The sequence below is a fragment of the Neoarius graeffei genome, chromosome 28 (assembly GCF_027579695.1).
Source record: "Neoarius graeffei isolate fNeoGra1 chromosome 28, fNeoGra1.pri, whole genome shotgun sequence".
Classification (NCBI taxonomy): Eukaryota; Metazoa; Chordata; class Actinopteri; order Siluriformes; family Ariidae; genus Neoarius; species Neoarius graeffei.
The window spans coordinates 2267798-2293209 of record NC_083596.1 but is presented as its reverse complement, the minus strand read 5'-3'; the positions used below and the strand labels follow the sequence as shown (position 1 = coordinate 2293209).

At 43.6% G+C, this 25412-nt stretch overlaps 1 protein-coding gene across 3 annotated transcripts; it reads right to left on the bottom strand.

Moving 5' to 3' along the window:
- Positions 1-10888: 10888 nt before the first annotated feature.
- Positions 10889-24621, bottom strand: b4galt4 (UDP-Gal:betaGlcNAc beta 1,4- galactosyltransferase, polypeptide 4). 3 transcript variants are annotated; one of them, XM_060913067.1, is made up of 7 exons: positions 24535-24621; positions 23060-23500; positions 22126-22358; positions 21581-21768; positions 19025-19147; positions 15839-15943; positions 10889-13823 (listed from the first exon to the last, which is right to left on the bottom strand). In XM_060913067.1, exons 2-7 carry the CDS (start codon positions 23286-23288, stop codon positions 13703-13705), a joined length of 999 nt encoding a protein of 332 aa, XP_060769050.1. In that variant the 5' UTR covers positions 23289-23500; positions 24535-24621; the 3' UTR covers positions 10889-13702. The 3 variants fall into 3 exon arrangements, with proteins under 3 accessions (XP_060769050.1, XP_060769048.1, XP_060769049.1); XM_060913065.1 differs by having other exon boundaries at positions 10889-13804; XM_060913066.1 differs by having other exon boundaries at positions 10889-13804; positions 23060-23497.
- Between the last annotated feature and the right edge of the window lie 791 nt (positions 24622-25412).

The following is a 25412-nucleotide window of genomic DNA, read 5'->3' as shown; positions in this document are numbered from 1 at the left end:
ATCTGACATTTCCTAACTCACAGCTTCTAAATCCTAAAAGAACTGTGACATGACAGCACCACACACTCTCTCTCTCTCTCACACACACACACACACACACACACACACACACACACACACACACACACCAAGTTGTCCAGCACCCTCAGGCTCACACACTAATCATATAAATGAGACACGAACATAAAACTCCCAAACACACACTCAGGGTTTAACGTGTCTGAGGAACAGATTTATTTTCCCCGCGTGTTGGATTTAAAGCCCAGTGAAAGTTTGAACAGAACTTTCCAGCTGTAGTTGCTAATTGTGTCCAATTTAATAAGAGTAAATCAAACACTAATACAAGGCGAGCATCGTGTCGCAGGACAAATGGACTGAACGAACACAGGAAAGATCAAATCAGCTCATTTTACAGTCTGATAACATTTTACAGATACAACAGTCATGACAAAATTCATGTCAGTTGAGAATTTATGACTTTCTACTCATTTACATTTTGAGATCATCTCAGACAGACAGACAGACAGACAGACAGACAGAGAGAGAGGGCGAGAGAGGTTCTTATTTCATGCGGAAATGACATTATGGAATACCAGCTTTTGAGAAAGCCAGACTTTCCAAGATGGAATTATCAGCTGTTGGAGTAAAAGCAGTAAAAATGTCTCTAAATTTTGCTGTTTGAAACAAAAACAATCAGACTGTAGGTGGCGCTAAATCACACCCTGTGAGAATCTTCATGTTACAGGATTACACGTTCATATAAATGCATCTGCAAAAACTTTGCTTTATTTATTAATGCTGCATGCAGTAACTGATCACATTTACAATCCAGACACATGGGCGGGGTCAGGGGGCGGAGCACTGCTAAGCACTGAGGGTTCGATTTCTCCCTCAGCGCTGAACAATGAGCGGCTGTTGCTCACAGCAGGATGAAGGATGACCTCATCGTGTCATACATACATGAGCACATTTCCCGCCTTTCCACACTGATCTGAGAGCAGTTATGAACAGCGATGAGCAGTTAGAAATGGGATTCGAGAGAAGAACAGCAGCATCACATATCCATCCAGCAGATCTGATGTGGGCTGGAATGCTTTAAACAACAAACGTTCCGCAGATAAATCACCTGCATCAGGAATTAATCAGTGTTTTAACTGTACATTAGACTGTAAACCACAGACAGCTTGGGGTCTGAACTGTTCTTGCCATCACAACACACACACACACTCAGAGCACAAACACAGAAGAACTCTTTCACACAGGAGCAAAAACACACCAGTGTTTACAGAGCGCGAGATGAGAAACGAGTTCCTTCACTGATCGTCCATCTCCACGTCCAAGCCTCGTGATATGTGCCAAAGGTCATGTGTCACATGACCACATGACAAGCTCAACAAAGGGGCGATTGAGGAACATCAGGCAGTCGTGTTGAACAGACAGACAAACAGACTGTGCGAGAAAAGCATGTGAAGGTCTTGCTTGCCTTTACAGCGAGCTCGCCTTTTGATTGCTTTTAGTGTTCAGTCATGTTTATTTTACTTGAAGATCATGACTGTAATTCAAGACTTTTTTATAGAACTTGTAATTTCCTTTGGAGAACGTTAGATGAAGCAGTAAAATAAAAACAAAACTTTAAGGGGCAGTATGTAATGTTTAGCACCCTCTGCTGGATGCGAGTTGAACTGAACTTACAGGAAGAACATTCACGGGATCTCTAACCATCCAACACCATGAAAATTAAAACCATCAATTCTGTATAAGTCACTATTTTAAAACGCTTAGATCTGAGCGGGTGTTTAATTTGGGGGTGGAGCTCTAGGCTGGAAAAAACTAAACAGAAGCCTGAAATGAACAAATTATTAATTTATAGCAATGTTACAATTCAGTTTCTCTCAGTTACTTAATGAAATGTGATTATTATGTGATTACAGAAGGTCCTGAAGGTGTTTTTATTGTAATTTCAGTTCAACTCACAGCCAGCAGGAGCTGGCATGGAGGTGTAAGTGGTTAGCACGGTCGCCTCACAGCGAGAAGGTTCTGGGTTCAAGCCCAGCGGCCAGCGGGGACCTTTGTGTGTGGAGTTTGCATGTTCTCCCCGTGTCTGCATGGGTTTCCTCCGGGTGCTCCGGTTTTCCCCACAGTCCAAAGACATGCGGTTAGGTTAATATGGGACGGCCTTGGGCTGAGGTACCGAACTCCCAACTGCTCCCCGGGTGCTGTTAGCATGGCTGCCCACTGCTCTGGGTATGTGTGTGTGTGTTCACTGCTTCAGATGGGTTAAATGCAGAGAGGAAATTTCACAAGTGTGAGATGAATAAAGTTGTGCTTTCTTTCTTTTCCTTTCTAAACATTACACACTGCCCCTTTAATTTTTTTTCTTTCATCCTGTTATGTTATTGCTTGCACTTACAGCTTCAGCCAACATTTTCATTCATCAACAAACACGTTCATAAGTTCCAAAATACACTTTTAAATGTTTTATAACCGTGTGACTGGTGATTGAGCTGCATTCAATTACACGTCATAACTCCTACTTCCTACTCAGGAATTCTGGCTGGTCTCAACTCCGAGACATTCAGCAAGTGACGTCAAAACAACATGGTGGCTTCCAGTAACAACAGTAAACAACTTTGTGTAAAATAAAAAGCAGAGATCATTTCTATTGTGTTTTCCAAACTACTTTTAATGAACTTTTATAATACTTTCATAAAACCCTGACAAAAACATGACAAATATACAGCTTGGTTTTATATGCTGTATACCGTACCAGTCAAAAGTTTGTACACCCCACACTACTCATTCATAGGTTTTTCTACATTGTAGAACAAAACTGAAGATATCAAAACTATGAAATAACATCTGGAACATATATGGAATTATGTGGTAAACAAACAAAAAGCGTTTAAAAAACAAAATATGCTTGATATTTTCGCTTCTTCAGCATATCCAGCGTTTCCCTTGATGACGCTTTGCACACTACTGGCATTATCTTAACCAGCTTCATGAGGGAGGCATCTGGAACGCTTTTCAATTAGCAGGCGTGCCTCGTCAAAAGGCAATTACTGCCTTCTTAATGTGTTTGAGACCAAACAGTAAATAATAAAAATACAGTAAATAGCCCTAATCCACACCACAACTGTACAAATCCATACGTGTCAATAACCACTGAACTAAGTAAAGAGAAATGACCTCCATCATTACTTTAAAACATGAAGTGACAATGAATATAAAGAAAAACTATTTAATTAGATGGTGTGTGTAAACTTTTAACTGGTACTGTGTGTATAAAATAAATATATACAGTTGTGCTTGAAAGTTTGTGAACCCTTTAGAATTTTCTATATTTCTGCATAAATATGACCCAAAACATCCTCAGATTTTCACACAAGTCCTAAAAGTAGATAAAGAGAACCCAGTTAAACAAATTAGACAAAAATATGATACTTGGTCATTTATTAATTGAGGAAAATGATCCAAAATTACATATCTGTGACTGGCAAAAGTTTGTGAACCTCTAGGATTAGCAGTTAATTTGAAGGTGAAATTAGAGTCCGGTGTTTTCAATCAATTGGATGACAAATCAGGTGTGAGTGGGCACCCTGTTTTATTTAAAGAACAGGGATCTATCAAAGTCTGATCTTCACAACACATGTTTGTGGAAGTGTATCATGGCATGAACAAAGGAGATTTCTGAGGACCTCAGAAAAAGCGTTGTTGATGCTCATCAGGCTGGAAAAGGTTACAAAACCATCTCTAAAAAGTTTGGACTCCACCAATCCACAGTCAGACAGATTGTGTACAAATGGAGGAAATTCAAGACCATTGTTACCCTCCCCAGGAGTGGTCGACCAACAAAGATCACTCCAAGAGCAAGGCATGTAATAGTTGGTGAGGTCACAAAGGACCCCAGGGTAACTTCTAAGCAACTGAAGGCCTCTCTCACATTGGCTAATGGTAATTGTGGCAGCGGGGGCGTGGTCAAGCGCCGGGCTGTGACAGGAGGGCGGAGTTGGGGAAGGTAAGTGGCAGAATCGCTTCACCTGAGTGTGATTAATCTATGTTTTGTGTGTGTTCTCCCCAGTAAACCGGGCTATTTAAGGAGGGAGAGCGAGAGCAGAGGAGCTCTCTCTACAACCCGAGGACCGGAATGTGTGTGCGTGCGTGTGTGACAGAGAGAGAAACGCTTCCACTGAAAAGTGCGAATAAAAGAGTTTTGCAAACTCAGTTTCTGTCCTGCCGTCCTCTGTGCTCCACCCACATCTAGCGAACCCTTACAGTGGTGCCGAAACCCGGGATCGTGGAGCACCTGTCCTGCAGCCCCATGGAATCCTCCCCGTTCGCGGACTTGATCCACGCCCTCACCACGGCTCAGCAGAGCCAGCACCAGGCACTCGTCACGCTCCGGAAGGAGCAGGAGCAGCGCTTCGAAGCCCTGGTGCTGGCTCAACAGGAAGACCGAGAGGCGTTCCGGCGCCTCCTCGCGTCGGCGGGGTCCACCAGCGCACCGGCCACGGGCCCGTCTCCCATCACCTTGACTAAGATGGGCCCGCAGGACGACCCCGAGGCATTCATCGCGTTGTTCGAACAGGTCGCCGAAGCCTCGGGGTGGCCGATGGAGCAGCGCGCGGCGCGCCTCCTCCCCCTCCTGACGGGAGAGGCGCAGTTAGCCGCACTACAGCTCCCCGCCGACCACCGGCTGGCCTACGCCGACCTTCGCCGGGCTGTCCTCCAGCGCGTGGGGCGCACGCCGGAGCAGCAGCGCCAGCGCTTCCGCGCGCTGCGAATGGAGGAAGTCGGCAGCCCATTCGCGTTCGGCCAGCAGCTCCGGGACGCCTGCTGGCGGTGGCTGAGGGCCGAAGATCGCGACGCCGAGGGGATCATCAACCAGGTGGCGCTGGAACAATTCATCGCCCGCCTACCCGCCGGAACCGCGGAGTGGGTCCAGTGCCACCGCCCGGCGTCGCTGGATCAGGCCGTAGGACTGGCGGAGGATCATCTGGCGGCTGTCCCGGTGGCAGGACAACGGCTGTCATCTTCTTCTCTCTCCTCTTCTCTCTCTCTTTCTCTTCCCCCTCCTCCCGTGTCCCGTCCTCGCCCCATTCCCCCACCACGGAGGCGGGGGCCGGCTCCACCCCAGCCGGCCCGCCACACCCGTGGTGCCCTCCCGTTTCTCCCTTCTGTGTCTGTCTCTCCCCCCCCTCAGGTGAGTGACCCTCAAACCACAGCTGCAGAGGGGAGGCCCGGGCCGGTTTGCTGGCGCTGCGGGGAACCGGGCCACCTGCAGCAACAGTGTGTCGCGATGGAGGTGGGGGCGGTGGTGCGGATCCCCGACGCGCCAGAGGCTGCCCTCGATCAGGCCGGAGCATATCGCATACCGGTAAGTGTACAAGGGGCGACCTATCAGGCGTTGGTGGATTCGGGTTGCAACCAGACCTCGATCCGCCAAAGCCTGGTGCAAGACGAGGCATTGGGGGGAGCACAAGGGGTGAAGGTGTTGTGTGTGCACGGGGATGTTCACTGCTACCCGTTGGTGTCGGTCCACATACATTTCAGAGGGGACAAATCCATAGTAAAGGCGGCGGTTAATCCTCGCCTTACCCACTCTTTGATCTTGGGGACTGATTGGCCGGGATTCCGGGGGTTGATGGCACACCTAGTAAAGAGTGGGTCCTGCCGGTTAGCGGGGGGGGGGGTCCCGGTGTCGTTTTGGCTGGAGCTGCGGTCGCATAGCCGTCTACGTCATCTCCGCGACAGAGTGAGGAGCCCCCGGCCCCTCCTCTTCCTATTGGGGAATCCCTCGCGGATTTCCCACTGGAACAATCGCGAGACGAAACTCTGCGACACGCGTTTGACCAAGTGAGAGTAATCGATGGTCAAACGCTCCAGCCGAACGCCACCCCGACCTTCCCCTATTTTTCCATTTTAAAGGATAGGTTGTACCGAGTGACGCAGGACACTCAGACGAAGGAGCGTGTCACCCAGTTGTTAATTCCAAAGAGCCGCCGGGAATTGGTATTCCAGGCGGCTCACTTTAATCCCATGGCGGGACACCTCGGGCAGGATAAAACACTCGCCCGGATAATGGCCTGGTTCTATTGGCCGGGGATTCGCGGCGGCGTCCGTAAGTGGTGTACGGCGTGCCGCGAATGCCAGTTAGTAAATCCCGCGGCCATTCCAAAAGCGCCTTTGCGCCCCCTACCATTAATCGAGACCCCGTTTGAAAGAATTGGGATGGATCTCGTCGGGCCATTAGATCGGTCAACACGAGGGTACCGCTTTATATTGGTTCTGGTGGACTATGCAACGCGATACCCGGAGGCGGTGCCTCTTCGCAATATCTCCGCACGTAGTATTGCAGAGGCCCTCTTCCACGTCATCTCCCGGGTCGGAATCCCGAAAGAGATTCTAACTGACCAAGGCACCTCGTTTATGTCACGAACACTGGCCGAACTGTATGGGCTACTGGGTATTAAGCCGATCCGCACCAGCGTGTATCACCCACAGACGGACGGTTTAGTCGAACGGTTCAACCGCACCCTCAAGAATATTATCAAAAAATTCGTAAGTGAGGACGCACGTAACTGGGATAAGTGGCTCGAACCCTTGTTGTTTGCAGTGCGAGAGGTCCCCCAAGCCTCCACGGGGTTCTCCCCGTTTGAATTATTGTATGGGCGTAAGCCGCGCGGCATCTTAGATGTACTGCGGGAAAATTGGGAGGAGGGACCTTCGCAGAGCAAAAATGAAATTCAATACGTTATGGATCTGCGCGCAAAACTCCACACACTCACCCACTTAACTCAGGAGAATTTGCGGCAGGCCCAGGAACGGCAAACCCGCCTGTACAACAAGGGCACGCGCCTTAGAGAGTTCACTCCGGGAGATAAGGTACTCGTCCTGCTGCCCACGTCGAGCTCCAAATTAATTGCCAAGTGGCAAGGGCCCTTCGAGGTCACACGGCGAGTCGGGGACGTCGACTATGAGGTTAGGCGAACGGACAGGGAGGGGGCGCTACAGATCTACCACCTCAATCTGCTGAAGCTCTGGAACGAGGAGGTCCCCGTGGCGTTGGTGTCGGTAGTTCCGGAGAAGGCGGAGCTGGGGCCGGAGGTCCAAAAAGGGTCATTGGCATCTCGCACCTCTCCGGTCCCCTGTGGAGACCACCTCTCCCCGACCCAACTCACGGAGGTCGCCCAGTTGCAGGCCGAGTTTTCGGATGTGTTCTCGCCCCTGCCCGGTCGCACCAATCTCATAGAACACCACATAGAGACGCCCCCGGGGGTGGTAGTGCGTAGCCGTCCTTATAGATTACCCGAACACAAAAAAAAGGTGGTTCGGGAAGAACTTCAGGCCATGCTCGAAATGGGCATCGTCGAGGAGTCCCACAGTGACTGGAGCAGCCTGGTGGTCTTGGTTCCCAAGGCCGACGGCTCGGTCCGGTTCTGTGTGGACTATAGAAAAGTCAACGCGGTGTCTAAATTCGACGCGTACCCAATGCCTCGTATTGATGAGCTGCTCGATCGACTAGGCACGGCTCGCTTTTACTCGACACTGGATTTGACGAAGGGATATTGGCAGATCCCCTTGACTCCATTATCCCGGGAAAAAACGGCCTTTTCCACACCGTTCGGCTTACACCAGTTCGTCACACTTCCGTTTGGGCTGTTTGGGGCGCCCGCTACGTTTCAGCGGCTGATGGACCGGGTCCTCCGGCCCCACGCCACCTATGCGGCCGCTTACTTGGATGACATCATCATTTATAGTAATGACTGGCAGCGGCACCTGCAACACCTGAGGGCCGTCCTTAGGTCACTGAGGCGGGCGGGGCTCACTGCCAACCCGAAGAAGTGTGCGATTGGGCGGGTGGAAGTACGGTATCTGGGCTTCCACTTGGGTAACGGGCAGGTGCGTCCCCAAATTAATAAGACCGCAGCGATTGCGGCCTGCCTGAGGCCCAAGACCAAAAAGGGGGTGAGACAGTTCCTGGGGCTGGCTGGCTATTATCGTAGGTTTATACCTAATTATTCGGATGTCACCAGCCCGCTGACTGACCTCACTAAAAAGGGGGCGCCAGATCCGGTCCAGTGGACGGAGCAGTGCCAGCGGGCTTTCTCTGAGGTAAAAGCTGCACTGTGTGGGGGGCCACTGTTACACTCCCCTGACTTCTCTCTCCCTTTTTTGTTACAGACGGATGCGTCGGACAGAGGGCTGGGGGCCGTTTTGTCCCAGCAGGTGGGGGGAGAGGATCGCCCAGTATTATACATCAGCCGGAAGCTGTCGGTGCGTGAGGGGCGCTACAGCACTATCGAAAAAGAGTGTCTGGCGATCAAGTGGGCGGTCCTCGCCCTCCGTTACTACCTGCTGGGGCGCTCTTTCACCCTCTGTTCGGACCACGCGCCCCTCCAGTGGCTCCAACGCATGAAGGATGCCAACGCGCGGATCACCCGTTGGTATCTAGCGCTCCAACCTTTCAACTTCAAGGTGGTCCACAGGCCGGGGGCGCAGATGGTCGTTGCGGACTTCCTCTCCCGTCAAGGGGGGGGGGGAGTCGGCTGCGGGCCGGACGGGCGCCCGGCCTGAGTCGGGCGGTGGGGGTATGTGGCAGCGGGGGCGTGGTCAAGCGCCGGGCTGTGACAGGAGGGCGGAGTTGGGGAAGGTAAGTGGCAGAATCGCTTCACCTGAGTGTGATTAATCTATGTTTTGTGTGTGTTCCCCCCAGTAAACCAGGCTATTTAAGGAGGGAGAGCGAGAGCAGAGGAGCTCTCTCTACAACCCGAGGACCGGAATGTGTGTGCGTGCGTGTGTGACTGAGAGAGAGAAACGCTTCCACTGAAAAGTGCGAATAAAAGAGTTTTGCGAACTCAGTTTCTGTCCTGCCGTCCTCTGTGCTCCACCCACATCTAGCGAACTCTTACAGTAATGTTCATGAGTCCACCATCAGGAGAACACTGAACAACAATGGTGTGCATGGCAGGGTTGCAAGGAGAAAGCCACTGCTCTCCAAAAAGAACATTGCTGCTCGTCTGCAGTTTGCTAAAGATCACATGGACAAGCCAGAAGGCTATTGGAAAAATGTTTTGTGGATGGCTGAGCCCAAAATTGAACAATTTGGTTTAAATGAGAAGCGTTAAGTTTGGAGAAAGGAAAACACTGCATTCCAGCATAACAACCTTATCCCGTCTGTGAAACATGGTGGTGGTAGTATCATGTTTTGGGCCTGTTTTGCTGCATCTGGGCCAGGACGGCTTGCCATCATTGATGGAGCAATGAATTCTGAATTATACCAGGGAATTCTAAAGGAAAATGTCAGGACATCTGTCCACCAACTGAATTTCAAGAGAAGGTGGGTCATGCAGCAAGACAACGACCCTAAGCACACAAGTCGTTCTACCAAAGAATGGTTAAAGAAGAATAAAGTTAATGTTTTGGAACGGCCAAGTCAAAGTCCTGACCTTAATCCAATCAAAATGTTGTGGAAGGACCTGAAGTGAGCAGTTCATGTGAGGAAACCCACCAACATCCCAGAGTTGAAGCTGTTCTGTACGGAGGAACGGGCTAAAATTCCTCCAAGCCGGTGTGCAGGACTGATCAACAGACACCGGAAACATTTAGTTGCAGTTATTGCTGCACAAGGGGGTCACACCAGATACTGAAAGCAAAGGTTCACATACTTTTGCCACTCACAGATATGTAATACTGGATCATTTTCCTCAAGAAATAAATGACCAAGTATAATATTTTTGTCTCATTTGTTTAACCGAGTTCTCTTTATCTACTTTTAGGACTTGTGTGAAAATCTGAGGATGTTTTATGCCATATTTTTGCAGAAATATAGAAAATTCTAAAGGGTTCACAAACTTTTAAGCACCACTGTATTTCATTCCAGTTAGTCCATTGTGTAATTATTAAACATAGCTATCTACTATATGTATACATGACATCAGAAAATTTCAGACTAAACAAATTTTCCATTGTGTCAATAAAGGAGTCTCAGACATTTTATTTTTGTTATGGAATAACTGGTGATGCAATGGCAAATAAAGAAAAAGTACCTAGTAGTTGTGGGCAGGATGAAAGTATGGCTGCTGTTTTATTATTCACAATTTAATTCTCTTACACACAAAGTACATGCCTGATTTTTAATAAAAAGTGTTCAATTTAAAAAAAAAAAAAACACCTCTCCAAATCCACAGCTTTCTTCAAAAAATTCCTCAGACCAGAAGAAGAAAGCAACCCAACATTAGCAGGAAGGGTTTTACTCTCCCTCAGGTGGTGTGCTACAAGATCGATCTTTTAGGGAACAAGTGAACGACCTAAATAACTTTACACTAAACATTTTCATACAGCAGCAGTTAGAAACAAATCCAGAAGTGATCATTTTAGTGTTTGTTGGTTAAAAAAAATATAAAAAGTCACTTCACAGGTTTAACAGAGCTAAAGGGGGAAAAAGCTAAAGCTTTAGCTTCGTCTCTCCCACTGCTGAAGTAATCACAACTTTATCACACACTTGTGAAATTCCTCTCTGCATTTAACCCATCTGAAACAGTGAAAACACACACACACACACACACACACACACAGAGCAGTGGGCAGCCATGCTAACAGCGCCCGGGGAGCAGTTGGGAGTTCAGTGCCGCGCTCAAGGGCACCTCAGCCCAACGCCGTCCCATATTAACCTAACTGCATGTCTTTGGACTGTGGGGGAAACCGGAGCACCCGGAGGAAACCCGGGCAGGCACGGAGAGAACACGCAAACTCCACACAGAAAGGCCCTCACCGGCCACGGGGCTCGAACCCAGAACCTTCAACAGAGTGTATTTCAGTGTGTTTTTGTGTGACACAATCTCCATTTTACAGTCAGGAGACACCGCAATGAATAAAAGGGTGGTAGTAAACTGTAATATAAATTTTATTACACTCAGGGCGGGGGGTTCATTTACATGCTTATGTTTCAGTTATAACCGCGTTATAACTCCCTACCGCTAGAGGGCGCGGAAGGACCCGAACCCCGATTCAAACAGTGAAGAGAACTCCGAGTTTGAGTGGCGTCACCTGCTGGAGACACACTGCAACTAAATATTAATAAATTATTTCATCCATAATGTATTCTTATTCATTGTTACTGTTATAATTTTAAATATCTAAATTCATAAAATCCTTCAATTCAAGTTACTAATAATATAAATCTTAGTACCAAAATAACACGTGATTAAATATTTATTATTTTATGACCTACAATAAGCAAAATTAATAAATGAACAAAATTCTGAAAGCGCAAGAATAAAAATATAATCAAGAGTGAAAGAAAAATAGCAAAAGATAAATAGAAACTGGAGATAAAATGATCACATTGTATGCCCTCTAAAATCACATCTGTAATTGGATGAAATAAAATAACCTCAGTTATAAGATCCACTCCATACATGAGTTGAAATCTGTCCTTCAGAGCAAAATCACGGGAAGAAGAAAGAAAGAAAAAACCCAGACCAACATATTCATCCTTAAATAAATGATTTATCCGAGTCCTAAAACCCACCACCACTCAGAATTACAGCAGTGCACCAGAGAAACTACAGATAGGTTTTTTTTTTGGTGTATAACTTTATAAAATAAACAGAAAAAAAAGATATAAAAGCAAAAGAAGAGCACAATGCAAAGAAAAAAACGCTCTTCATTAATTATATTAATGTAATGTACAGATACTCAGAGTAACATTCAACTTGTGCACCAACAGTAAACTGATCAAATTAAAAACAAAAAACAAAAAGGGGCTTAAATTTGACTCGTTACCATAAACTTGGATTAATAAACAAAAACACAAAATAATGCTGTAAACAATAAGGCATTTAATCTGACATTCTCTCCTTCAGAGCATCTCAGCAGCAAATAATAAACACACACACGTCCTTCATGCTGCCCAGTTCTTCAGCTGTACTGAGATTTATTCATCTTCTGATTAGAAAACAAATTTAACTGCACAACTTTTTACACTCGCTGCCTCAAATGTGAATAACCGAACAAAACCATTTAGATTAGCGAGCTAAAAGTTCTGATTTCACTTAATGTCAGCTATACAGTATAAAATGTGAATTTTTTTTATTTGTATCACATTATTATTATAATTATGTTTTTCTAAAAAGAACCTTCATATTTTTCTGACTTCAGTTTACTGGCAAACCTTTTTTGAGCCAATTTAAACTGAAGGTCTATCATAGTGTTAACAGTATACACACACACACACACACACACCCACACCTCATTTAACAACCCCTATACAAGTGTAACACACATTTCTGTAAATAAGGACATCTGTATGTCCATATTGCTAAAGTACTTTAAGTGTTTTAGGTTTCTACATTTCTTCTCCATCATACAGAAAATCCCACCGCTCCAAAATAACCAAAACCTCATCATTCACACAAAAACTCTCCGAAAGAGAAACAGTGCATGGCTATGTCTCACTCACAAAATTTATCCTCACACACACACACACGCGATTTGCAGAATTTTGAAAGTTTTTTTTTTTTTTAAATGCAGTCCACAAAAAAAAACAAACAAACAAACAAAAAAAAAACACACACCATTGAGACCAGAACCTTCATGAAGTTCTGTAAACTCTCTCAGTATAAACACACACCCAAACCCTGCCATCCTCACTGTTACGTTTTTAGAGCGCAGCATCCTGTTTTCATCTCATAATTATCACATTTACCTTAAATAATCATTATACACTACAACTGCAAGCAGCGATCAGCAGGGTCCAAGCACTGCTCATAAACAGCGCTCATCGTGGCCAGTTCTTGCAAAAATACACAGAACAATTAAAAAAAAAAAAAAAAACCCACAAATTAGCAAAGTACAAGTTTCATAATAATAATAATAATAATAAATACCTCTTGAAATGCCTCTGAGGGCTGATTGTTGATGGTAGCCATGTTTTTAAGAAATCTACTCAGTATTAAAAGGTGTTTGGAGATACGTTCAGTTCAATTGACTAGACTCACAGTTCAAGAGAAATTCTTTATTTAAAACTTGACTCCACCCTTCAGAGATAATCCAAACTGCAAAGTCCTTTCTTTTGTTTCCCCTCGCAAATGATTAGAGGATCAGAGCGGATAGCGAGGAATAAATAGTAAGCGATGCTGTAATGTTTATCGACAGGAAGGTTTGGGTGGTTTACACATGAGTAGCTCTCAGTGTGCGTGTGTGTGTGTGTGATAATACAACTAGTGTGACAGTGTCACTTCCTGGTACGAGGCGTGTTTCCACCACAGGAACTCTTTCAAGAACTATGAGACTCGAGGCACAGTTCCAGCAGAAGAACCAGGACCCAGTTGTGGTCTGGGGCCCAGGCAGAATTATTCCTAATTTTCTACACAACACAATCAATCAGGGGGCGGAGCCTGCTGTCCTAAACAATCACTGGAATATGAAAATGTCTGGCGAGTCACAGTTCTGGCCTCTGGTGGTCCCTTTTTTTTCCTGATAGGGCTGAAAATTCACCCCCTCAGTGTGCACAGAGAGGAATGGAGGAGTTTGATCACCTGCTCCAAGCCCAAGTGAAGTGTCTTTAACGTGACGAACCTGCAACACTCGCCTTGAAAACCATCCGAGAGACTCCGCCCACTCCGTCACATGGATGTTAACGTACGGTGCAGGAGGCTCTCAGGGCATGGCTGGCGGTATGCCGATATCCACCGTGATGTTAATGTACAGCGCAGGACGCTCCACTGACAGAGTTTTGTACGAACAGGAGTTCAGACCGTCCTTCCTCCACGTCTGAGGCGTCTGTCCCAGCAAACGCATCCTGCAGGAGAGGAAGAAGTCTGGAGGAACGGCAGAAACTCTCAAATCTGACTGGTCAAAAGATGTTCTAATACCTTATCGTTTCTATGGCAACAGCTCATACACAGTGATTTGTACAGCAGACACTCCTCATAAATTAAAACTGTTTATGAACTGCTTTTACAAAATGTGTTGATGAAGAAACATCTAAACCATGCTCAGAGACATTTATTTAACATTTATGGAAGGAGTCTCCAGTGTCAGCGCTTTGGAAACAGTTCAAAATAAATATTCCATTTTTGAATAAATAAAAAGTTTAGGACTCGGTAAAATGGAGAAATAAAATGTAGGCAGCTACTAAAATGACAGTTTTTCTTCTGTGATAAATGTGAGGTTTTTGAGGATTTTAGCTTGCAGCTGTATCAAAGTAGGGACGTGAAAATCAGGTTATCTGACAACTGATCACACGGTTCACTGTGGATCGGATCACACGGGCTACCATCATTTAACTTGAGTCTAGTTTTGAAGCTGGATTTCAGGACGACCCAGAGTCACCTGGATTGATCAAATCGACCACAAAATCCTCCATCTCCATCACTTGTAAACGGATGTGCAAATGTGTGAAGTTGCTGAAACTTTGGTTCGTCAAAGTCACTGACACATTATATTAAGATTTAATCGAGACAAGGCTCATATGATGTGTTAGTTAATACAACTGTGTGCATCACTTTTCTATATTACACAGACCTGAGTGTTTTAGTATGAAATATACCACTGGTGTTTTTCATACGAGCTCCAACCAGGACATGGAGAGCCAAAACCGCGACATAAATCTCTATCTGTCGCTCGTGAGGAAATCGATGAATTGTTTTGATAAATTTGGGGACTTTTTGTTCGTGAATGTGTCGATATAATAAAAAGAAAATCACACGCTGGCTTGAAGATATGAAGTTCATCTTCTCGTGTTGAAAAACTCGCATTTTTCATACAAAATACATCACGGATCTGAGTGATACAATTCCCAGTATTTCACTCCGATGACGTCACTCCCAGTGTTTTCCCGCAGACTAGATGCGCATTGTCAAAAATGTCGACCCGGTTCAAAATTAAAGTTCTTTTTATTAATTTGTGTATTTTTTTCGTGTGGATGTGTCCGTATAATATAAAGAACATTACACAGTGACACAAAAATATGAATTTTACCTTCTTGTGCTGAAAATATTTTTACTCGTTCACTTCACTCACTAGTGACCTATACATTCACCACTTGAAGATAAACTTCATATCTTCACACAGCTGTGTAATATCCTCTATACATATTACTCATTCATTTATGCTTTTGTGGTAGTTTATATTGTTCACAACTGACAGTCAAATTTATTTAAAAAAAAAAAGATAGGCTTGAAGATTGTAAGGATCTTCATCTACTGAACGGTGAAAATTCTTTAAAAAAAAAAAAAAAATCCAGTTTTTGTTTTGTGCCAAGTTTTAATTAACTCATCAATGAGTGATTGATTAATACATTTGTTGGCATTTTCATGGACTTTAAATTACCTGGTACATCCTTTTATTTTACTTTACTGAGCTACACCAAGAGATTTAAAAGATTTAGAAGGGAATCTTTCTCGGAAAGTGGTCACCATTTTCTGATTATTTTCCTTTTTTAAATGTAGAACAGTTTTAAAAAACTAGCCGATTTTTCAGCATTCAAAGCGGCACAACTTTGTTCATATTTGTCACAAAAAGACAAATTAATTTAAGGTACAAACACCAAGCTCATTTTTGTCACGTTCCTAATGAACCACGTAGAGAAAACGTGATGAACGGAATGTCGCGTTACATGATGCTAATATAATGCCATGACACTGAAAATCAAAATAATCAAAGTGTCTACTACAAATCGATGTTTTTGCTGTGCAAAAGTTTTGGCACCCAATGAATCAAGCTGACTCTCTTTAGTAACTCGTACTTTCAGGGCCTGCACACATAAACCTTGAGGGAAAGCAAGTGTGATAGGAAACTTTTCTACATAAAGAAGAGGAAAGAAAATGCTCACCTGCTCCTATTCACCTCGTTGCCGTTGTCTCTTTGGTGAAACACCATGGTGTAGCGAGCAATTATGGCAGGCGGGCGCACGATCTTCATCCCCTGCAGCTGCACCCTGAGCAACAAACCTCAATGTTTGGGGGATGTGGGTTTTTTTTTAAAAAGACAATATTCTGGAGATTTCTCCTGGCAGTGACAAATACCCAAATCCAAACAATTCCCTACAAACATGAATTAAAACAAATGGATGTTCTCTCAGAAAACCCCATAATGCATTTCTCTGGGTTATTCTCCACTATACACAGGGGAAGAAAGGACCCTATGGAGTGAACAGTTTCAGGCACAGTGTGCATGTGGAATAAAAGCAGATTTACTTAAATAATTTGGGTATATAATAAAAAGTCACTTAGCATTCAGTAAATTCATATGAAGAATATTTTTAATAATTCAGGCTGTTTAGAGGAAAGCATTTCAATAATATTAAAAAAATAAAATAAAAAAAACTGATTTTTTCCATCACATCACCTGCACTGTGAACACTTCCTTCCTGAAATGTTTTCCTTTCCATTCCATTCCTCCTCACATCCTGTCCTGCATTCTGCTCACCATTCTCCATCTCAGCTCAATCACATCACCAGTATTCGCACAGCAGCGAGCTACAATCTAAATCTCACGCCTCACTTTCAAACAAAACTCCACAGGATGCGTTTTAACATACCGTTACTGATTATACACTAAAATAAATCAATCACTCATTACACACCACAGCACTGTGGAATTCGAGATTCTGATTGGTTGATTAATTCTCTAAAACAGCAGCTCTGACAGTAGTGCAACTGCAAATCACAGGTTTATATTAATATACACTCCCCGGCCACTTTAATAGGAACTTCTTGTTGATTCTAAGATCCCTGTTCTTGGCTGCAGGAGTGGAACCCAACGTGTTGTTCTTTCTCCTGTTGCATGCTGAGATGCTTTTCTGCTCACCACAGTTGTAAAGAGTGATTATGAGTCGCTATATCCTTCCGGGCAAAAAAAGATCGAACCACCTTGAATCTGTCCATTTTGCTCTGACCCTCTCTTATCAACAAGGCGTTTGTTTCCACCTGCAGAACTGTTGCTCACTCACTCAGTGTTTTCCGCACCATTCTGTGTAAACTCTCGAGACTGTGGTGTGTGAAAACCCCAGGTTTGAAATACTTCTGAAATACTCAAACCTCATACTCATCTGGCTCAAACCAACACCCATACCACAGTGAAAGAAAGAAAGTCACACTTTGAGATCACAATTTTTCCCATTCTGATGTTTGAACATTGTGAACATTAACTGAAGCTCTTGATTTGTATCTGTGGGATTTGATGCATCGGCTGATTAGAGAGCTGCAGAAAACAGCAGGTGGATGTACAGTTAGGTCCATATATATTTGGACACTGACAAATTTTGTTTTTTACCTGTTTACTGAAACATATTCAAGTTATAGTTATATAATGGACATGGACATAAAGTCCAGACTTTCAGCTTTCATTTGAGGGGATCCACATTAAAACTGGATGAAGGGTTTAGGAGTTTCAGCTCCTTAACATGTGCCACCCTGTTTTTAAAGGGACCAAAAGTAATTGGACAATTGACTCAAAGGCTATTTCATGGGCAGGTGTAGGCAATTCCTTCGTTATGTCATTCTCAATTAAGCAGATAAAAGGCCTGGAGTTGATTTGAGGTGTGGTGCTTGCATTTGGAAGATTTTGCTGTGAAGAAAACATGCAGTCAAAGGAGCTCTCCATGCAGGTGAAACAAGCCATCCTTAAGCTGCGAAAACAGAAAAAACCCATCCGAGAAATTGCTACAATATTAGGAGTGCCGAAATCTACAGTTTGGTACATCCTGAGAAAGAAAGAAAGAAAGCAAGCACTGGTGAACTCATCAATGCAAAAAGACCTGGACGCCCACAGAAGTCAACAGTGGTGGATGATGGCAGAATAATTTCCATGGTGAAGAGAAACCCCTTCACAACAGCCAACCAAGTGAACAACACTCTCCAGGAGGTAGGTGTATCAATATCCAAATCTACCATAAAGAGAAGACTGCATGAAAGTAAATACAGAGGGTTCACTGCACGGTGCAAGCCACTCATAAGCCTCAAGAATAAAAAGGCTAGATTGGACTTTGCTAAAAAACATCTAAAAAAGCCAGCACAGTTCTGGAAGAACATTCTTTGGACAGATGAAACCAAGATCAATCTCTACCAGAATGATGGAAAGAAAAAAGTATGGCGAAGGCGTGGTACAGCTCATGATCCAAAGCATACCACATCATCTGTAAAACACGGCGGAGGCAGTGTGATGGCTTGGGCATGCATGGCTGCCAGTGGCACTGGGTCACTAGTGTTTATTGATGATGTGACACAGGACAGAAGCAGCCGGATGAATTCTGAGGTATTCAGAGACATACTGTGTGCTCAAATCCAGCCAAACTGATTGGTCGGCGTTTCATAATACAGATGGACAATGACCCAAAACATAAAGCCAAAGCAACCCAGGAGTTTATTAAAGCAAAGAAGTGGAATATTCTTGAATGGCCAAGTCAGTCACCTGATCTCAACCCAATCGAGCAGCATTTCACTTGTTAAAGACTAAACTTCAGACAGAAAGGCCCACAAACAAACAGCAACTGAAAACCGCTGCAGTAAAGGCCTGGCAGAGCATTAAAAAGGAGGAAACACAGCGTCTGGTGATGTCCATGAGTTCAAGACTTCAGGCAGTCATTGCCAACAAAGGGTTTTCAACCAAGTATTAGAAATGAACATTTTATTTACAATTATTTAATTTGTCCAATTACTTTTGAGCCCCTGAAATGAAGGGATTGTGTTTAAAAAATGCTTTAGTTCCTCACATTTTTATGCAATCATTTTATTCAACCCACTGAATTAAAGCTGAAAGTCTGAACTTCAACTGCATCTGAATTGTTTTGTTCAAAATTCATTGTGGTAATGTACAGAACCAAAATTAGAAAAATGTTGCCTCTGTCCAAATATTTATGGACCTAACTGTAGTAGTGTTCCTAATAAAGTGGCTGGTGAGTATTTTTATCATGCTATTTCAGTATTCACACGTAATTACTACATATTTAACTACTAAATAATATTATGTCCATATCATTTGTTTAAAAAAAAAAAATCTACGTGCGTGTGTTAGTTACCGTATGCGCAGGTCATCGTCTTCCCCTCCCCAGCCCCAGTAGGTGTTCGGAAAACCATTCACTTTGGCGAACTGCTCCTTGGACATCGCTGTCACGCCTCCAAAATAACCTTTATATCTCAGTCTGCATCACACACACACACACACACACACACGTCACTTAATTCATAAGGACCGTTTAAGGAGGCTGAATACTTATTCCTAACACCAGCGAGTGGATTATTTATTCAATCTTTACAGAATGCTTTAACTTTCACACTTTCTGACTGTTAAAAAGTTGTTCATCAACATTATGCACTGACGTGAATAAAACAGGCATGACGTGATGCACTGAAACCATGATACGACACCTGTCCCAGGTACAGGCGAGACATCACAAGATGTTTACGCAAATAAAATATAAAACTAACGCACTTATTTTGTAACAAATCAAACCACTCGTACTGTACAAAAAGTCAATCAGAATTTACAAAATATCCTTTGTAATTTTCTTCTGCTCTGAGTGTTACTTTAAACTTTTTAATCATGCGGCTGTGCCTTAAATTATTAAATAAATTAATCATCATTAGCACTGACTGCTGTCTGACGTCCACCTGAACCTGTTAAAAACTGTACAGAAGAGGAGAGAAAAAAACAATTGCTGTACAACACACAGTGTGCTTCTGAATCATTTTAGATGTGACCGTTTACGTTATAGGCATTTAGCGGACGCTCTTATCCAGAGCGACGTACAACAGACCCAGAGCAGCCTGGGGAGCAGTAGGGGGTTAGGTGCTTTACTCAAAGGCACTTCAGCCAGTCCTGCTGGTCCTGGGAACTGAACCAGTCAGTGTGTTTACATGCACATCCAAACCGAGCTACTGTCGGTAATCAAGCTAAGGGTCCCAGCAGGGGTGCCAGAGAAATCCAATCCTACATGCACACAAGGAAATCGAGCTATTGTGTGAGGTACATTGTGCACCCGAGCCACAGGTGGCGCTACACGCCCCATCGTGTTGGTACACTTCCGGTTGTCGTCAAGAAGAAGAGTGATTTCCACTTTACATTCACACCACATGTCATTGCCACCTGTTGGCTACAAACTGTCCTGCGCAGACCACTATTTTGTAAGACAACTTATTTTGCACAATTGTATATTTTTCTAAAGTCCATTTTTTGCTTACAATTTAACTGGTCTTAATAAACACACAAAAAGTTCAATTGTTTTTGTTTTTTGTCTCCTTGTTCCTCCTGACCTCTTCTGCTGCTCGCTACTACTACTGTTGTCATGCCGACCGAGGCTGTTGTGTTTCCCGCTTGTGGTCTTGTCACTTCCGGAAGGGAAGTAAGTAGCTCGACAGGGTTTACATGCACTAAGTAGCTCGACTACAATCGCATAATCTAGGTCGCATAGCTCGATTACGAGAAATCCAGTTCGTTTCGATTTCAGCCGAGCTAAGGTGTTTCCATGGCATTTAGAACTTCGATTTCAGTCGAGCTACGGCAGAAATTCGATTTTCTCTATGTGCATGGAAGTGTCATCAGTGACTTTTTGGTCCCAAAGCTGATTCTCTAACCATTAGGCCACAACTTCCCATTTTGTAACTCACTGGGAAGGGTATTGTTAAGAATTTAATGGTATTAGTACTCTTATTGATCCGGGACTTTAAAAGGACTCTTATCAGTACTTTTGTAGCGTCTGGATGTGATGGACTTGACAGATTGCTCACGTTTCTGCCCTTACATGCAAAAGACTTGTTGCGCTTACGGCAAGGAGCATTTTCAGGATCAATTCACATGTAACCACTCCATCATCACTCAGAGCAGAGCTTCTGACAGTGTGTGCACGTGAGAGAGAGAGACCCTGTGCCCCACCCCTTGCACACAGAGATCTCTCTTCTGGATTGGGAATAGTGAAAATGCATCATACAGAAATGTCTTAAACAGAAACAGAACTGGTGAGATAAAACTTGAAATATTTAACAGTTATTCCACAAAATCAAGTCGTACATGAGCTGATAGCAGACAAGGCGCGTACCGAGTTGTCTATAATCCATGTACGATGAGATTGAGTGGAATAACATTCTACCCACATTCACCGAATTTTGAGAAACAGAGCATTTTTATTTTTTGCAAGTTCATTAAATAAAAACTTTATGCAAAACGTCTGACAAATTCATTTCCGCTTAGAATGTAAACAAACTGGCAAAATGACAGAAGCAATTTGTGGAAAATGCGAAAATTATTGAGGGAAAAAAGATACATTCTTACCATCAAACACTTTCATTCCATATTTTGTTTCTTTTTTGTGGTTTTGTTTTCGAGTTTTTATTTCGTCCTCAGTTGGTTCAGCAACACGCGCCATTTTGTATTTTGTTTTTCTCTACTCACACTATATGAGCTGATATCCTAGTAGTAGAGTAGCCAATCAGAGTGCGCGATTGCTCATATTCAGTGAATGTGGATAGAATAAAAATTCATGTTGCAATAAAACAGGAAATCTCTTTTCTTTATACGTGTCCTCACTAGCATACTTAGGCAAGACAATGTGTGTACAGGAGGAGCGCGTGAGACGTACTTGTACCCGGTGGAGTTTCGGCCCACCACTAAGTGCTTCGGTTGTGCTTCACACATGTACAAGTTGTGATCGTTTTCCGGGACGAGATCAACATCGTGAAAGATGAAACAGTCCCAGTTGAAGTCTTTCAGAGCCTCCAGATAACCGATGTTCAACAACTTTGCCCTGTTAAACATTGCATCACCAGCCTGTAACAGGGAAAAACACACAGTTTCAATCAACACCAGCAAACGATATTGTCCTGACAAAAAATTCCAATAATATTCTGTTGACTGCAAAAGTTTGTGCCCCCCATGATGTGTGGTGTTCATTAAAATAAATAAATCAGAAATGCAAACGTTCACAAAAATAAAAGTTGTAACACGCAAAAAAGGAGACAGGTGTTTAATCATCATATCATTGAGATTTTTCTTTGCTATTAATATTGTAACATGCACTTTTTTTTGTTATTTGTGAAAATTAAGATAGCAGCCCCCACCCACCCACCCACCCCTACTGTCAGGACAGTGTGTACCATCTAGAGAGTGTGTGTACTGTGTGGTGACCTGGTGGATGATGTAGATGGCGTAGTGGAGCTGCTGCCGCTGCAGAAATGGGTGAAGGTGGTGCAACAGGTACAGCAGGTGTTTCTCTCGGTTCCGGTGAGGGATGAGAATGGCGACATTCTGCCTCGCTGTACACTTGCTCGGTTCATACTGTCCCCCCACCACATCTCTGTTCTCCGCCCCCACCTGACCGAGCGTCAGAGACGGCTCGAACGTCAAACTCACAGATCCACCTGTGAGAACACCGCATGCACACACGCATACTTTTTTGTTCCTGTGCTTCTGCATTTCCTTTTTCCTTCTCTGCTCTTTTAGTCCCATTTGTTTACTGTTAATGTGGTGCTATTCATTCATGCACTGCGTTGTCTATCCAGCCATCTGTCCATCCATCCCTATCACCGTCCATCTTTCTATCAATCTATTTCCTAAACACTCTGACTCCTTATCCCTCCATCCATCCATCTCTCTCTTTCCATGTAATGGCAAAAAAAAAAGATAATTAACAGGAAACAAATCCAATCTGCCAAGTCAAACATATCAGCAGTCAATGAGTATACACACACACACACACACACACACACACTGCACCAATATATAACACACAACGAGCAAGTGTGTACAAATTAAATTTCACACAAGTGTGATGTTTGCACACTTCCACTCCCTCGAGAGAGAGACACACACTGCAGTTCTGTAGTAACTGTAATAAATAAATAATTAATAATAATAAAAATAATAATAATAACTCATTTGTATGTATATTTTTAAAATAAATATATATATTTTTTAAATTATATTTTTTAAAAATAACTTGACGAATAAAATCTGAATAAATCATATTTAACAAAGTATTTAAAATATTTTTTTAATTAAAGGAGGATTTTTTTTTTTAAATGAGTGTCGATTGCCAATAATGTTTCACAGTAAAACTCACGGAGCAGTGGTGATTTTTCTGGGCAGAGGTCTTTCACCCCTCGTTCCTTATCCACTTCATCCTGCTGCTTCTCCAGCCGAGCCTTGGTGGCAGTCAGCACCTGCTCACGGGTCTTCACATGGCTGTCAGAGATGGACACAATCCACACTATCACACACGCACACAGCACTAGCAAGAGCAGATACTTGGTCCTCCAAGTGAGCCTGGACACGACGGGAAACACAGCCATGGCGGCGTCTCAGAGCGAGAGAGTGCAAGAGAGGACACGCTTCACACGTAAACAAGCCCCGTGGAGGAACATCTGCCTCGCTTTCCGCCACAAAACACAGGATGTCAGGGAGTTGTGTGTTCTGGACTTCTGTTGTGTCCAGTGTGTCAAACTGGTTTTACTTTTTTTTTTTTTTTAAATCAACTCAACATCATTCAAAAGGATCCAGCCTGCTGAAAAAGAGAGGACAAAACCACAGAGGTCAAATTAATCCATTTTTCATGCCAACAGGTACAGCAAGCGTACATTCACATTCCACAGAATCACTGAATGAGACCCTTCCGTGAACAACAGAGCTTTATTTCCTGCTCCAAGCTCCTGGCTCTCGGTGTCAGATCTCACACACACACCTTCTCAGAACACACTTCCTGATCAGAAACACGGAGCAGGACGTTTCTCTGCGCTTCAGGTTCAACTACAATATTCTACTATTCATAATCATTATAGAATTATTTTTAAATAAAGCTTTCATTTATTTCTGTTAAAACACAAAGCACATATTCATAACTGAGTGCAAAAGTGTGCACACCCTGAGAACAAAATGAATTGGAATTTATGTTGTGCTTGTTCAGGTACAATCAGCATTTCAAATCATTTTGCTGCATAGCCACATTTTAGAGTTTTTTTTTTTAAAATGTATGAATAAAAATTGGCACATTTTCACCTAGAAAAATGTACAGATCATTAAAAAAAAAAATCAAACCTTTATTTAGCCATTTTATTTATTTATGGCTACATTGCATTGCTTGTTTCTGTTTTGTAATTAATTTTAAGTTGATAATAATAATAATAATAATAATTCAGATTTATTCGGTAAATAATGAAAAACATAAATATGAAAGACATTAACAACCAGGATAACACATGAAAGTGAAAACACTTATTTCCAATGTGGTCCTAGGTTCAATAATATTAATAATAATAATAATAATAATAATAATAATTAACCCGAGTAACTAGTTAATCCAAACAACTCAAGATGGAGTCAAGTACTGAATTCACAGTAATAATCTAATAAATTAAAAGCTAATAAAAATGAGTTGTGCACATGTACTAATTAAACAGCTTAGCAAACTAGCTACGAAACTAGCAAGGAACTCGCTAACACTCCAGCTAGCTACCCGAACCGACTAGTAAATGAACTAACTCGCTCATTAAACACACACAAATCACATAAAAACACTTTTCTCAAAATAATTTTCATTACTATTTCTCCCTTTCCCGAACAGTAACCGGAGCTGCTGAAGACCGTCACTGAAACGCTGCCAGTAGGTTTTTGAGATTCCGCTTCCGTGTATGCCGATAAATCCCGCCTCCTGAGCCAGGATTGGGTCCGTCACACACAGGTGGGCGGGATCACAAGAACCCTCAGCGAGCGAGCCAATGGAACGTGCACAACAATAACGCTGACGTAGACAAGGGCTTGGGAGAGAATCAGTCGCGCGCGCTGACTGTTAAGAAACAAATCACTATTCATTCATTCATTATCTGTAGCCGCTTTATCCTGTTCTACAGGGTCGCAGGTGAGCTGGATCCTATCCCAGCTGACTACGGGCGAAAGGCGGGGTTCACCCTGGACAAGTCGCCAGGTCATCACAGGGCTGACACATAGACACAGACAACCATTCACACTCACATTCACACCTACGCTCAATTTAGAGTCACCAGTTAACCTAACCTGCATGTCTTTGGACTGTGGGGGAAACCGGAGCACCCGGAGGAAACCCACGCGGACACGGGGAGAACATGCAAACTCCACACAGAAAGGCCCTCGCCGGCCCCGGGGCTCGAACCCAGGACCTTCTTGCTGCGAGGCGACAGCGCTAACCACTACACCACCGTGCCGCCCCAACAAATCACTAATTTTTTTAAATTGTTTTTTAAAACTCAGAACTGGAGAAGTGCAGTGGCGTGCACAGGCATTCTGGGGGGAAAAGGCACTTTGTTGCGCATGTGGAACACCTTATTATAAAAGTCTGAGATTTAACCCTCCTCTTGTGTTCGTAATCATATCAAAGTTTTGGGTATTTTTCTGTAGTTCCATCTTTAAAAAGTCTGAAAAAGTCTGAAAGTCTGATCTTCCCG

Bases quoted from the DNA above. Each gene is read 5' to 3' on its own strand.
- b4galt4 (XM_060913065.1), bottom strand. From the start codon at position 23,288: ATGGCTGTGTTTCCCGTCGTGTCCAGGCTCACTTGGAGGACCAAGTAT. The intron at 15,944-19,024 runs GTAACTAACACA...TTTGTTGCTCAG, and splicing joins GACGATGACCTGCGCATACG to GGTGCAGCTGCAGGGGATGA. The intron at 13,805-15,838 runs GTGAGCATTTTC...CCTCTCCTGCAG, and splicing joins AACGAGGTGAATAGGAGCAG to GATGCGTTTGCTGGGACAGA.